The 16,971-nt window shown below is 41.0% G+C and overlaps 1 protein-coding gene across 1 annotated transcript in view; it reads left to right on the top strand.

The window, feature by feature from the left end:
- The window catches only part of LOC115119048 (protein piccolo-like), a 161,727-nt gene that overhangs the window by 71,622 nt on the left and 73,134 nt on the right, over positions 1-16,971 (top strand). Inside the window, exon 19 of the mRNA XM_065022150.1 lies at positions 14,879-15,661. Within this exon, the coding sequence (XP_064878222.1) occupies positions 14,879-15,661 (783 nt within the window). The remainder of the gene's footprint in view (positions 1-14,878; positions 15,662-16,971) is intronic.

Here is a 16,971-nt window from a genome sequence, read left to right as displayed (position 1 = left end):
GTCCCGGCCAAGATAGGCAGCACCAAGTCATTACAAAAATGAGAGACAAACAACATGAAAAACTACAAGTAATCTAAAAATCTAGTAAAAACCATAAAATTCACAAGAGTATAACAAAATCAAAAACAGCAAATTAAAAACATTGACAGGTCAGGGAATCATTCTAGTTTTTGTATTGTCTAGGGTTTTTTGTATTGTCTAGCTTTTTGTAGGTCTAGGTGATTTGTATGTCTATAGTGGCCTGATATGGTTCCCAATCAGAGGCAGCTGTTTATCGTTGTTTCTGATTGGGGATTCTATTTAGGTAGCCATTTCCCTTTGGTGTTTATGGGATCTTGTCTATGTGTAGTTGCCTGTCAGCCCTCGTTTGTATAGCTTCACGGTTCATTTTGTTCAGTGTTTCAGTCTTTAAAATAAATAAGAATGTACGCATGCGCCTTGTTCCGATCCTTTTAACGAACGTGACAATATCAGGGCCAGGGTTAGGTTGCACGTTACCTGATATCAACAAAAGAAGAATAACTAGGCACCTTTGTTTAATAACCTTGCACGGCTTTTCTTTTTTAAGAGACCCACTGCAAGCGAATTCTACAAGTGAGTTTCCAGACAATAGAAACCAGTCATTTAAAACCATTAGACTTTGGTCGTGACACAAATTCGTACTGTTTACATCATGCCACAAATACATCGGCACTTGGACGAGTGGACCGAGTGAAAAAGAACGAGTTCCTGCAGACAAAATGTCTAATGGACGGTAGAGCACATTGTCAGATTTACTCACCCAGCGACAATGTTCGTTCGTTTTCTCCAGAGTTCAGTAAAGTCAGTGCACAAAACAATACCACGAAAATTGTCATTTTCTCTGACAAATGTAAAATATAGAGGGGAGAGAGGGACAGCGTGTATGTATGAGTCTGAATGTGAGTATTTGCGCGTGTGTGTAGATTGGGTGTTGAGGTCGATTGAGAGAACGGGTTGGGGATTGTTGAGCTGCCACGGACAGCCAGGCGAAGAGCAAAAAGGAGCAGCTTGGACGAGACCCTCCGCAGATGAAGAAGGAACTCAGGCCAGCCAGAGATAGGGTTACTTTGGACAACTGCCGAGTTCAAGAGGACCTGCGATCTTTACACCAGCAAAAACAAAATAGTTTGCACTACACAACAAGGAAGTTACTCAGCCATAAATAAATAGGTTATTAGTAGGTTAAAATGTACTAGTCACAGACAAACGACTTGATATGCTGCCATCTGGGATTTGCCATCTTGGAGTCTGACAACTAAGTTAGGAAAACACCTGTATCTTTGTCGTGACTGGGGTGTAATAATACACCATCCAAAGTGTAATTGCTAACTTCACCATGCTCAAAGGGTTATTTCATTTTTACTAATAGGTGCCCTTCTATCCGAGAAAACGTCCCTGGTCTTTTGTAGTTGAATCTGTGTTTGAAATTCACAGCTCGACTGAGGTACCTTCCAGATAATTGTATGTGTGGGGTACAGAGATGAGGTAGTCATTTAAAAATTATGTTAAATACTATTATTGCAAACAGAGTGAGTCCATGCAACTTATTATGACTTGTTATGCAGATTTTTACTCTTGGTATAACAAAGTGGTTGAATACTTATTGACTCAAGACATTTCAATTTGACTTTTTAATTCATTTGTAAAAATTTCAAAACATAATTCCACTTTGACATTATGGGGTATTGGCGTCATCTGGGAAGATGGCACCGACAGAGAGGGCTGCCTCCCTTCTAGTTCTTTGGAAACTTTGCTGTATTTAGTATTGTATGTATTATTTCTTACATTGTTAGCACAGAAAATTGTATGTGTTATTACATACAGCCGGGAAAAACTATTAGATATCGACGGTAACTCACCAGCACACCAACATTACGACCAGGAATACGACTTTCCTGAAGCGGATTCTTTGTTCGCACCACCCAGGGCAATTGAACTGTTTCCAGAGGCCGACCCAAAACAACACGGGCGGAAAAGGGGTACTTGGAGTGTGCACACCACCCACACTTCTGAGTATATTACTCACTAATGTTCAGTCCCTGGATAACAAAGCTGATGAGATCAGAACAAGTGTTTCTTTCCAGAGAGACATCAGGGATTGTAAAATACTTTGTTTCACGGAAACATGGCTCTCTCGAGATGTCCTGTCAGAGTCGGTGCAGCCATCTGGATTCTTAGTTCATCGCACCAACAGGAATTAACAGCTCTCCGGGAAGAAGAAGGGCGGGGTTGTATATTTCATGATTAACGACTCATGGTGTAATTGTGATAAAATACAGGAACTGAAGTCCTTTTGTTCACCCAACCTAGAATCTCTCAAAATCAAATGCTGACCGTATTATCTCCCAAGAGATAATATTTACTTTGATTGTAGTCACGTGTACATTCCCCCTCAAGTTTAACATGTTCTTTGCCCGCTTCGAGGATAACACAGTGCCACCAATGCGGCCCACTACCAAAGACTTTGGACTTTGTGTTTACGGACATATTCAATCTCTCCCTATCCCAGTCTGCTGTCCCCACATGCTTCAAGATGGCCACACCATTGTTCCTGTACCGAAGAATGCAAAGGTAACTGAACTAAATGACTACTGCCACGTAGCACTTGTCTCTGTCATCATGAAGTGCTTTGAGAGGCTAGTTAAGGATCATGTCACCTCCATCTTACCTGTCACCCTAGACCCACTTCAATTTTCTTACCGCCCAAATAGGTCCACAGACGATGCAATTGCCAGCACACTGCACACTGCCCTATCCCATCTGGACAAGAGGAATACCTATGTAAGAATGCTGTTTATTGACTATAGCTCAGCATTCAACACCATAGTACACTCCAAGCTCTTCATGAAGCTGGAGGCCCTGGGTCTGAACCCCGCCCTGTGCAATTGGGTCCTGGACTTCCTGACGGGCCTCCCCCAGGTGGGGAAGGTAGGAAACTACACCTCCACTTCGCTGATCCTCAACACTGGTGCCCCACAAGGGTGCATACTCATGCCTCTCCTGTACTCCCTGTTCACCCATGACTGCACGCCTCCAACTCAATCATCAAGTTTGTTGACGACTCAACAGTAGTAGGCTTGATTACCAATAATGACGAGACAGCCTACAGGGAGGAGGTGAGGGCTCTGGGAGTGTGGTGCCAGGAAAATAACCTCTCACTCAATTTCATCAAAACAAAGGAGATGATCGTGGACTTCAGGAATCAGCAGAGGGAGCACCCCCCTATCCACATTGACGGGACAGCATTAAAGAATGTGGAAAGTTTGTCGGCGTACACATCGCTAACAAACTGAAAGTTTTAAAGCAAGTTTTCTGCAGTTCTACACAATTTGCCATGGGCCAGAGAGGAAATGTTGCAATTTTATAACAAATGTCATGCAATTCTACACATTTTGCCATGACTTATTCAGCGTCAATGATATCTAAGTGAGAGTGACTAACAAAGTCAGTGAGGTATGTGCCCTGAGTGTCTGGTTGGTATTCGGCCATGAGTTCTATAAGTTTAGAAAACTGGCTAGACTAACATACCAATAAAAAAAATGATAATTGAGTAACTATCAGTGACTGACAAAAGTGGAGATAACTGCTGCTGCACAACCACATGTTGAACTTGTACTTTGTGTATTCTATTATTCTAACTGTGAACAGTAAGTTGAGACCCCGAATTGTTAAAATATATATATATATATATTTGGTCGGGGGCCCCCTAGCGGACTCTAAGTGACCGCTTATGCTTGGAGCCGGCCCTGAGCTTGAGCTATTGTGTTGCAGTGAAGCTGAACACAATGTGAGGTTGGAAAGAGAGCACATCCATTTCAGTCTCTAACAAAAGCACCTAATGGATCTGCTGCTGTCATAATTAGCTGACCTTGCTCTATGACCACATGCTTTCTGAAGTATTGAATCGTTTTGTCACCCCTATTAGCTCGGGCATGAAATAGCCTGCTGGCAGTTACAATGTGATGTTATGGTAACACTTGTAAACACTTTATGAAGTATACATAACCTTTTCTAATATTGGAGTGCATATGGAGATATTATGATATGTAGGTCATTCCGTGAAATGAGTGCCTTTTGCGTCCCTTTGATATTAATCGTAGACATTGTGCACCAATGTTGTATTTTAAAAGCCGGTTATATTAATTGCGGTGCATTAAACCTGGAAAATTAATTAAAACTGCTTTTTTTATATGAATAAAGCCTTGTTAAAGTGTCCCTCCTTGCACCCTCTGACTTCTAGGAAGATCTTAAGCCACTTAAGCCCAACATTTCTCAAAATGTTCACCATTATTGTAAAGCCCTAGTTATTATTCTTGCTTTGACAAAGTCATTTCTGAAGATTGTTATTTATTTCATGTGATCGGTGATTCACTTACCTTTGTCCCTTATTTTAAGGTCAACCCTGTTACATGAATTGAACTCTCACTTTAATGTGGTGAATCTATTCCTTTAAAAAAAAAAAATCAAAAGAACCATTGAACTTGTAATAGTCAAACCATAGTGTAAAAGCAGGTGAGTTGGTTCTACTCTTTTTGGCCATCTTGTGGTGTTTTGTGTTGGAAGAGTGAGCAGGTCGAACATAACATGTCAACCCTGTTACTCATAGAGGCTAGAAATGTTTTAACAATACATTCTTTTTGTTTGAAGTTTACTTTCAATCGCTCTGTCACAAGGGTATTTAGGGCTGTTTTAAGATGACATCTTACAGTCAACCCAGTTACAGATGTCAGCTCTTAACTTGATCACTCTTTTGTCGGGGAGAATTTCCCTGCTGCATGAGGAAATTCCAATGAACCTCGTGAGTCCCTGAAAATTAGCAGAATTCATGGTTCCTTCTATTAAGGCAAGTCATCCAGGTTCTGAGGCAGCAAAGCATCCCCAAGCCATCACACTACCACCACCATGCTTGACCATTGATATGAGGTTCTTACTGTGGAATGCAGTGTTTGGTTGTCACCAGATATAATGAGACCCATTTCATCCAAAAAGTTCACTTAAGTTTCACACAAAGTACCTGGAAGCACCTGGATGATCATCAAGACTCTTGGAAGAATGTTCTATGGACAGATGGACTTGCATTAATAGAAGGGATCATGAAATTGTGCTCTGTATCAGAGAATTCAACAGGAGAATGTCAGGCCTTCTGTCTGTGAGCTGAAGCAGATCATTAATAGAAGGGATCATGAAATTGTGCTCTGTATCAGAGAATTCAACAGGAGAATGTCAGGCCTTCTGTCTGTGAGCTGAAGCAGATCATTAATAGAAGGGATCATGAAATTGTGCTCTGTATCAGAGAATTCAACAGGAGAATGTCAGGCCTTCTGTCTGTGAGCTGAAGCAGATCATTAATAGAAGGGATCATGAAATTGTGCTCTGTATCAGAGAATTCAACAGGAGAATGTCAGGCCTTCTGTCTGTGAGCTGAAGCAGATCATTAATAGAAGGGATCATGAAATTGTGCTCTGTATCAGAGAATTCAACAGGAGAATGTCAGGCCTTCTGTCTGTGAGCTGAAGCAGATCATTAATAGAAGGGATCATGAAATTGTGCTCTGTATCAGAGAATTCAACAGGAGAATGTCAGGCCTTCTGTCTGTGAGCTGAAGCAGATCATTAATAGAAGGGATCATGAAATTGTGCTCTGTATCAGAGAATTCAACAGGAGAATGTCAGGCCTTCTGTCTGTGAGCTGAAGCAGATCATGCAGCGGGACAATGATCCAAAACACAAAATCAAGTCTACATGAAAATTGCTACAATGCAAGTTTTGGAATGGCCTACTAAAAGTCCAGACCTAATCTCATTTGAGATGTTGTGGCAGGATGTAGAGACGCCATTAGCAGAGTGCATGCAGGAGCGTGTGACAGACAGAGAGGAACAGGCAATGGATTTACTAATTATTTCTGATTTTGGGCAGGGCTTTAAATTTGGCAGAAGCAATCGGGCCTGGGTAGGGTAGGGCCTGAACGTTGCAGACATGGGTAGGGCTTGGACTTGAGCTTATAATTCATGCCTGTGCAGGGCTCTATAGCTAATATTTCTCTGTCAAATCACAGTTATGACAAGATAGCAAGAACCAAGGTCTGGAATGTGTTTCATAAGACACTCGTTCTACAACACCTTGCTTTTAAAGTAGCTTGCACCTTCGCTGGTTTCAAAGTTTCATCATGTCATGTAAAGACATGTTACCGTTGAAACAATATCAACTACAAGTTGAATGCCTGTGGTCTTCAGTCAGCTCAGCTGTCCTACAACAAAATATTCTATAACTGGCTAGTTTTGTCTGGCCTCATCTCTCCTTATGTCCAGTGTTAGATCTTTCCCGGGGGACACATCTCAGAACCATAAGATCCCTTCAGGTGTAGGCTACATGTGGACATTGCACAAGCATCTTGTGCTCCAGCTTGAGTGTAGATACATTTATCAATGTGTGTGTTCGTGTTACAAAGATAAGAAAGAATATTCTGAAAATATATTGACATGTTTATTAAGACAGTATGCCTATACTTACCTAGCAAATAAAAATAAGTTGTGTGTAGAGTATAACTTCAGCTGTCTAACCAGAATGAGAATGGCTATTTATCTATTTGCCAAATCTAAGGCTCTGTCTTCAAGTCTCCAGTGCAGGGTTGTCCCAACATTTTCTAGCATTAGGGCTACTTTAAAAATAGCAACATTTTTTAAATAGCTTTCAAATTGGCACATTATTCTCCTCTCTTCCCTGGCTACTTGGTGTATCAAGAGATGTACAGTGCCAGTAAGCATTTTGAACACACCTACTCATTCAAGGGTTTTTCTTAATTTTGACTATTTTCTACACTTCTTCAAATAGCCACCCTTTGTCTTGATGACAGCTTTGCAAACTCTTGGCATTCTCTCATCCAGCTTCATGAGGTAGTCACCTGGAATGCGTTTCAATTAACGGGTCAAAGCCAATTTTATTGGTCACATACACATGGTTAGCAGATGTTAATGGTCACATACACATGGTTAGCAGATGTTAATGGTCACATACACATGGTTAGCAGATGTTATTGGTCACATACACATGGTTAGCAGATGTTAATGGTCACATACACATGGTTAGCAGATGTTAATGGTCACATACACATGGTTAGCAGATGTTAATGGTCACATACACATGGTTAGCAGATGTTAATGGTCACATACACATGGTTAGCAGATGTTAATGGTCACATACACATGGTTAGCAGATGTTAATGGTCACATACACATGGTTAGCAGATGTTAATGGTCACATACACATGGTTAGCAGATGTTAATGGTCACATACACATGGTTAGCAGATGTTAATGCGAGTGTAGCAAAATGCTTGTGCTTCTAGTTCCAACCGTGCAGTAAATATCTTAACAATTAATCTTAACAATTTCACAACAACTACCTTATACACACAAGTGTAAAGGAATTAATAAGAATATGTACATATTAATATATGGATGAGTGATGGCCGTGCGGCATAGACAAGATGCAGTAGATGGTATAGAGTACAGTATATACATATGAGATGAGTAATGTAGGGTATGTAAACATTATATAAAGTGGCATTGTTTAAAGTGATTAGTGATACATTTATTACATCCAAATTTTAATTATTAAAGTGGCTAGAGATTTGAGTCAGTGTGTTGGCAGCAGCCACTCAATGTTAGTGATGGCTGTTTAACAGTCGGAATTCCTTGAGATAGAAGCTGTTTTTCAGTCTCTCGGTTCCAGCTTTGATGCCTTTTATCTTCTATTGTCATTCACAGCCGATATAGAGACTACCTATCAGCATGGTGGTTTTCTTGGATGGTGTCCTGTATAAGACAGGAGTTCCCAAACATGCTTGAAGAATACACAGGGTAACCCTCCCCCTATTGATATTACCAATCGATTAAAAATATTGACAACAGGCGATAAAAAGTAATACATTGTATAATCTTGTCTAATTTGAATGCTGAGTGCAAGATATCTCCCAATTCAGACATCAGTATCAGCCTGTCTTTCAGTCAGCCAAAATGCTGAAGAGTTGATGAGTGGCACATGTATTGAAAGCAAGATATTACTCAACATTTGTGATGTACTGTCTTATTATTAATCAACATTTGTTCCTTCTGATTTGTTTGCCTATTGGCATGGCAGTGTAGATCAGCTCCAGGCCCCTATCGTTACAAATACTGGTCATGAAGGAGCCTGACTTTGGCTCCTATATCCCACCCAGCTCCTATAGCCATTTTTTAAAATAATTTCAACGTTTAAAGGATAAGAAAAAATAATGAAATTAGGTGAATTCACAATTCAGATATGCAGTTCAATCTACCGTAGTCCTGGCTACCTACCAGAAGGCACTCCCCTTACTGCTGCTGTCCTCTGCCCATTCAGCAACAATGGTAGTTAATGTATGTTTAGGTTTTCTGCTGTGTGCCTCTCCTGCATGTTCTGAGTTGTCAGTACATGGGACTTCATGTCCCCCTTCTCATTAATGTGATGGCTCATTGCAGTGATGTATGACAGCGTGTCCATAGATGTCCACCAATCTGTTGTTAACACCTCATATGATGTTTAAGAGTTTGCGCTTTGTACTTGCAGAGCAATCGCTGTACAATTTCTCCATCTGTGCCGTCACAGTTTTTCGACATGGCATCTTGTAGATATGCCATTAAGACACTGAAGCCGACATCCTCTACCATATATTTGTAATCAGTACCATCCTTCATTTATGTTTGCCTTAGAAAATACACTATAAAATGTTATGAGAACATGCATGTTGTTTTGTGTTAGCAGACAAAGCCCCCGAATGCTAGCTAGTTAGCTACCTAACTTGCTTATCTGGGTTAGTTATCACTAATCTTTGTCTGAGTAGAAATTAGCTAACATTAGCTAGCCAGTTCGAGTTTAAACATTTTTGAAATGCATTGGAAGTTTGCACCAACTTTATGGAAGCTCATTTTCACTCCTATTTGCCGAGCTAAATGTGCGTGCGTTGCACCCATATGCAGACTTGGAAACATTGCCAATATCCACATAGAAGCTGGGGGCGGACCACAACGTGTTGTCTCTGGGCAATTGGGCATCATTGGCAGAAGTGGGCACGTAAGTAATTTATACGCAACCCTTAAGTCATGGTGAACTCACTTACAAAACTAGGTTTTGGACGAGAATGACTTTATTACCAAAATGATAATATTTACGCTTTATAGTCCATTTTGACACTAGAATAAATGTTTCTGACTCATCTTGATGCCACAGAGGCCATTTTTTTAAAAGGAGACGTTGGTTTTTAGGGTCAGTTGCTCTTTAATAGGCTCTTTGTTTTAAAATACTTTTGGGATGGGAAACATGTATTTTATGAAGTTGAACATGTGCTCTTTGTGACAGAAAGTTAGAATTAGGCAAAATCAAAAGGTTTTATTGACAACAATATTCAAAAGGCACCCAGTGGGTTGAACAACTCATGTTGCAAAGGCTTTTGTTAGTTCTGAACCCTGGGCCCTGACCCCAGATGCTCACACTCAGCAAGGGTGTGGAAGTAGAGGTATTTTGGGTTTGTTTCTGGGAACACACAGGGGATCCCTGGCATAGCTGGATGTGGTGTGGACTACAGGCCTATGCCTGGCCATGACAGAGGGTGTGTTACATCACTCAATAAATCTCCTGTCAGTACGTGACGTTCCCATGCAATACTATTAATTTACATTACTCGTCTCTGGAACCAGCACTAATCCCATTGAGAAAGAGTGTTTTTTTTTTTTGTGTGTGTGTGTGTGTGTGTGTGTGTGTGTGGTCTCACCATTGACTTTCTTGAACATGCAATATATAATGATTAAATGATTAAATGAAGTTTTTCTCACCCATTTATACGCAATACCTCATAATTACAAAGTGAAATCAATGTATTTTAGAAATGTTTGCAAATTCATTGAAAAACAATACAGAAATATCTAATTTACATAAGTATTCACACCCCTGAGTCAATACATGTTACATGTTGCAGCTGTAAGTCTTTCTGGGTAAGTCTCTAAGAGCTTTGCACACCTGGATTGTACAATATTTGTCCATTATTCTTTAAAAAATTCTTCATTGGTTGTTGATCATAGCTGGAGAACCATTTTCAAGTCTTGTCATAGATTTTCAAATAGATTTAAGTAAAAACTGTAACTCGGCCACTCAAGAACATTCACTGTCTTCTTGGTAAGCAACTCCAGTGTAGATTTGAACTTGTGTTTTAGGTTATTTCCCTGCTAAAAGGTGAGTTCATCATCCAGTGTCTGGTGGAAAGCAGTCTGAACCAGGGTTTCCTCTAGGATTTTGCTTGTGCTTAGCTCCATTCTGTTTTTTTTTATCTTGAAAAACTCCCCAGTCCTTATGATTACAAGCATACCCATAACATGATGCAGCCACCACTATGCTTGAAAATATGAAGAGTGGTACTCAGTAATGTGTTGTATTGAATTTGCCCCAAACATTACACTATGTATTCAGAACAGAGGTCGACCGACTATGATTTTTCAACGCCGATACCTACACCGATTATTGGAGGACCAATAATAGCTGATATTGATTAATCGGCCGATTTTTATATATATAGTTGTAATAATGACAATTACAACAATACTGGATGAACAATGAACACTTTTATTTTAACTTAATATAATACATAAATAACATCTATTCAGTCTCAAATAAATAATGAAACATGTTCAATTTGGTTTAAATAAGCTAACGTTTAAGTTCCTTGCTCAGAACATGAGAACATATGAAAGCTGATGGTTCAATATTTCCATTTCTTCAATATTCCCAGTTAAAAAGTTTTAGGTTGTAGTTATTATAGGAATTATGAATTGTCAACTATTTCTCTCTATACCATTTTTATTTCATATACCTTTGACTATTGGATGTTGCCAGTCTAATGTTGATAGGCTTAAAGTCATAAACAGAGCTGTGCTTCAAGCATTGCTAAGAGCTGCTGGCAAACGCAGTAAAGTGCTGTTTGAATGAATGCTTACGAGCCTGTTGCTGCCTACCACCACTCAGTCAGACTGTTCTATTAAATATCAAATCATAGACTTACATTTACATTTACATTTAAGTCATTTAGCAGACGCTCTTATCCAGAGCGACTTACAATTATAATATAATAAACACAGAAATACGAGCCTTTGGTCATTAATATGGTCAAGTCCAGAAACTATAATTTCGAAAACACAATGTTTATTCTTTCAGTGAAATACGGAACCGTTCCGTATTTCATCGAACGGGTGGCAACCCTAAGTCTAAATATTGCTGTTATTTTGCACACCTTTCATTGTTATGTCATAATTATGTTAAATTCTGCAAATTAGTTCACAGTTTGCAACGAGCCAGGCGGCCCAAACTGTTGCATATACCCTGACTCTGCTTGCACGGAACGCAAGAGAAGTGGCACAATTTCCCTAGTTAATATTGCCTGCTAACATGAATTTCTTTTAACTAAATATGCAGGTTTAAAAATATATACTTCTGTGTATTGATTTTAAGAAAGGCATTGATTTTTATGGATAGGTACATTTGTGCAAAGATTGTGCTTTTTTAAAATCATCACCCGTTTGGCGAAGTTGATGTAGGCTGTGATTCAATGATAAATTATCAGGCACCGCGTTGATTATATGCAACGTAGGACAAGCTAGTTAATCTAGTAATATCATCAACCATGTGTAGTTAACTGGTGATTATGTGAAGATTGATTGTTTTTTATAAGATACGTTTAATGCTAGCCAGCAACTTACCTTGGCTCCTTGCTGCACTTGTGTAACCGTTGGTCAACCTGCCACGCAGTCTCCTCACGGATTGCAATGTAATCGGCCATAATTGGCATCCAAAAAGGCCAATTACCGATTATTCTGAAAACTTGAAATCAGCCCTAATTAATCGGGCATGCCATGCCGATTAATCGGTCGACCTCTAATTCAGAACAAAAAGTTAATTGCTTTGCATACTTTTTGCGGTTTTACTTTATTTTTTATTCTGTACCAGCTTCATTCTTTTCACTCTGTCAATTAGGTTAGTATTGTGGAGTAACTACATCCATCCTCAGTTTTGTCCTATCCCAGCCATTAAACTCTGTAATTGTTTTGTCACTATTGGCCTCATGGTGAAATCCCTGAGCGGTGTCCTTCCTCTCCGGCAACTGAGTTAGGAAGGATGCCTGTATCTTTGTAGCGACTGGGTATATTGATACACCATCCAAAGTGTAATTAATAACTTCATGATGCTCAAAGGGATATTCAATGTCTGCTTATTTTTTTACCCATCTACCAGTAGGTGCACTTCTTTGAGAGGCACTGGAAAACCTCCCTGGTCTTTGTGGTTGAATCTGTGTTTGAAATTCACTGCTCAACTGAGTGACCTTGTAGATAATTGTATGTGTGGGATACAGAGATGAGGTAGTCATTCAAAAATCACGTTAAACACTATTATTGCACGCAGAGTGAGTCCATGCAACTTATTATGTGACTTGTTAAGCACATTTTTACTTACTGAACTTGTTTAGGCTGGCCATAACAAAGAGGTTGAATACTTATTATTTCAGCTTTTAATGTTTCATTAATTTGTATGAAAAATAAAATAATAATTACACTTTGACATTTTGGAGTATTGTGTGTAGTCCAGTGACAAAACATCTCAATTGAATCCATTTTAAATTTAGGCTGTAACACAACACTATGTGGAGCAATTCAAGGGGTGTGAAGACTTTTTGAAGACACTTTTTGAAGACACTCTGCACATCTTTGAATATGTGCACTAATGTGAACATTTCAACATGTGTTTCTATGTATCCTATAAGTTGTGTGTGTGTGCGCAGTGTGCAGTGGGTTATCTGTGCATGCGTATGGAATATCCCCATATCTCACACACATGTAGGGCTGGAACAATTACCGTGTAACTGTGTAAACGATGGATATTGATGAAGACCGTCATGAAAATAAAATAACCCTCATGACTGTTTAAAAAAATATATACAGTATACAAAACATTAAGAACACCTGCTCTTTCCATGACATAGACTGACCATGTGAATCCAGGTGAAAACTATGATCCCTTATTGATGTCACTTGTTAAGTCCACTTCAATCAGTGTAGATGAAGGGGAGGAGACAGGTTAAAGAAGGATTTTTAAGCCTTGAAACAATTGAGACATGGATTGCGTAGAAAAGAAAAGTATGAATAAGTATGCTCTCACTACTGTAAATCGCTCTGGATTAGAGTGTCTGCTAAATTAGTAAAAGGTAAATGTGTGCCATTCAGAGGGTGAATAGGGACAAAAGATTGATGTGCCTTTGAACAGAGTATGGTAGGAGGTGCCAGGCGCATGGGTTTGTGTCAAGAACTGTAACTGCTGGGTTTTTCACTCTCAACAGTTTCCTGTGTGTATCAAGTATGGTCCACCACCCAAAGGACATCCAGCCATCTTGACACAACTGTGGGCAGCATTGGAATCAACATGGGCCAGCATCCCGGTGGAATGCTTTCCACACTTTGTAGAGTCCATGCCCTGATCAATTTAGCTTTGTCTGAGGGCAAAGGAGGGTTTGGGGAAGTTGAGTCCATTTCTGCTGGAACATAGACTACAACGTGATGAAACGTCCAGCGCCTTGCTGGAACAAGCAAGGTGTTGTAACAAACAAGTCTTTGGTTTCCCTGGCAATGCCCCTGTTCCTGCAAATAACCACTAAATTTTTTCAAACAAACAAACAAATATATATTTATTTATTTTTCTATTCGAACTGTTATTACTTTCTCACAAATGTCATGAACATCACAGCCCTACACACATGGTGATTGAAAGTGAGAGGTGGTTAATAAAGGGGATGCATTTTGCTCCAGCATCTCCTGCTCTACCCGAGTGTCACATCCCCACACCGTGTCACATCCCCACACCGTCTCTGCAGAGGTACAGTCGCAGTGCTGTTCTCCTGTCTGCTCTACCCGAGTGTCACATCCCCACACCGTGTCACATCCCCACACCGTCTCTGCAGAGGTACAGTCGCAGTGCTGTTCTCCTGTCTGCTCTACCCGAGTGTCACATCCCCACACCGTGTCACATCCCCACACCGTCTCTGCAGAGGTACAGTCGCAGTGCTGTTCTCCTGTCTGCTCTACCAGTTCACTGCAAATGTTTTTTCCTCAACCGACCCAAAATAAATGGTGCAAAAAGATCATGCTGCTGTGGAGAGAGATGTAATGTCAATAGCAATAAGATGTGATTTGTTTTCTGGAAAGGTAAGCTATTTTTATATGCTACCTGACAAGGGCTTGTTACGCTTCAGACTAACGGTGTTATGGAGGTTTTCTTTGCTCGAGGCTTAGGAATTCTAAAAGCAGATTAGTTTATGTGGTGTAATTTGAACTGATGTAGAATATATTAAACACTGGTAGAATACATTAAACTACAGTAGGGTGGTGTTAGGGTTCACTATGACTTCTAGTGTTTGTAACTGCGTAATGCACGGCACTGACTGTACCAGTGTACATTGTCCATCATTGTTATCCACACATGGCTTCAGGAGTTAAATTAAGATAGGTGGTAACATTCCACTACAGTACCCTTCACAGTTCCCCTGAGTGTGGTGTAACATTAACACATGTTGCTGCTTTTGTACCGCTGATGAACGCAGTTGACAAATCTGTGTTATGAAGGGTGAATGATTTCTCTTCCATTGTATTTGGAACCCCTATTGGAATAGAGCCAGGCGTTGGCTTGGAATGACGCTAACATGGTCTGTACTAAGCACTAACCACCTGTGTGTTGTCCCCTCCATGACAGAAGTAATAACTGTGTCTGAACTGACCACTAACCACTGTGTGTTGTTCTCTGTGTTGACAGAAGGAATGGCTGTGTCTGAACTGCCAGACCCAGAGGGCTCTCTATGGACAACTGGGAGACATGGGAAAGATGGCCCAGTCCCAACCCATCAAGACCCAGGCCCAGCCCACACCACTCCCTGTAGTCGCAACCACCAAGACAGAGCCCCAGCCTCCAGCAGCAGTAAGCAGCAAGGCCCAGCCTTTCTCTAAAACACAGCCCCCATCCCAGGCTGTGCCTCTCACCTCAGTGCCCACTCCGCCTACACCAATACCTGGCCTTGCACAAATGGAACCAAAGATGGAAGTCCCCAAGGCTGAAGCTCCCATGACTGTCGCCAAGGCTGAGGCTCCTGAGACGGAAGTCCGTAAGGCGGAGACAGAGGCACCAAAAATGGAGCCTTCTGTGGCAGAGTTTCCTAAGGCTTTGCTGCCTAATCCTGTACCACCTAAATCTGAACCACCCAAAACGGATGCTCCAGCAGTAGCTGCTTCAGTTGCCTCTGTCCTAGTGACTGAGGCCATGACTCCTCCTGCTCCTCTATCCACCACAGTGGCTACTGCTGTTGCTGTCACTCCAGCCACTGTGGAGGAGAAGCCAGAGGCTGAGGCTCAACCAACAGAGCTACCTAAACTAGCAGAGGAGAAGGTTGAGAAGCAACCGAAACAACAGGAACCACTTTATGTTGCTCCACAACCAGTCCAAACTGATACTATCAAGGAAGTGGCCACTCCATTGGTTGAAAAGGTGGATGATGTCCTTCCTGAACCTCAGCAGATACTCACTGAGAAGGAGACGGTGAAGGTAACTTTTTGTTTAACATATGAATCAATTTATTGTTGTTATCATAATTCCTATTCAAGATTGTGATCCCATACAACTATAGATCTCTGCCATAGTTATTAACTGTTCACACACATATAATTTGCTCCAGCCATAAACAGTGCATTTGGAAAGTTTCAGACCTCCCCCTTTCCACATTTCGTTACGTTACAGCCTTTTCTAAAATGGATTAATTGCAATATTTTCCTCATCAATCTACACACAATACCCCATAATAACAAAGCGAAAAATAGGTTTTTAGAAATGTTGAGAAATGTATTAAAATAAAAATACAGAAATACCTTATTTACATAAGTATTCAGACCCTTTGCTATGAGACTCGAAATTGAGCTCAGGTGCATCCTGTTTCCATTGATCATCCTTGAGTTGTTACTACAACTTGATTGGAGTCCACCTGTGGTAAATTCATTTGATTGGACATGATTTGGAAAGGCACACACCTGTCAAAATATGTTCCCACAGTTGACAGTGCATGTCAGAGCAAAAACTAAGTCACGAGGTTGAAGGAATTGTCCGTAGAGCTCTGACACAGGATTATGTTGAGGCACAGATCTGTGGAAGGGTACCAAAAGTTCTGCAGCATTAATGGTTCCCAAGAACACAGTGGCCTCCATCATTCTTAAATGGAAGAAGTTTGGAACCACCAAGACTCTTCCTTCGGCTGGCCGCCCGGAAAAACTGAGCAATCGGGGGAGAAGAGCCTTTGTCAGGGAGGTGACCAAGAACCTGATGGTCACTCTGACAGAGCACCAGAGTTCCTCTGTGGGACAACTATCTCTGCAGCTCTCCTCCAATCAGGCCTTTATGGTAGAGAGGCCAGACGGAAGCCACTCCTCAGTAAAAAGCACATGACAGCCTGCTTGGAGTTTGCCAAATGGCAAGATTGAACTCTTTAGCCTGAATGCCAAATGTAACGTCTGGAGGAAACCTGGCACCATCCCTACGGTGAAGGATGGCAGTAGCAGCATCATGCTGCGGGGAGGTTTTTCAGTGGCAGGGACTGGGAGACTAGTCAGGATGAATGGCGCAAAGTACAGAGAGTTCCTTGATGAAAACCTGCTCCAGAGCGCTCAGGACCTCAGACTGGAGTAAAGGTTCACATTTTCAACAGGACAACAACCCTAGTACACAGCCAAGACAACGCAGGAATGGCTTCGGGACAAGTCTCTGAATGTCCTTGAGTAGCCCGGCCAGAGCCCGGACTTGAACCCGATCAAACATCTCTGGAGAGACCTGAAAATAACTGTGCAGCGGCGCCCCTCATCCAACCT

This window comes from Oncorhynchus nerka, linkage group LG9a (genome assembly GCF_034236695.1).
Source record: "Oncorhynchus nerka isolate Pitt River linkage group LG9a, Oner_Uvic_2.0, whole genome shotgun sequence".
In the NCBI taxonomy this organism is placed as follows: Eukaryota; Metazoa; Chordata; class Actinopteri; order Salmoniformes; family Salmonidae; genus Oncorhynchus; species Oncorhynchus nerka.
Note: the sequence above shows the minus strand (reverse complement) of the source record. Positions and strands in the feature narration are given on the sequence as shown.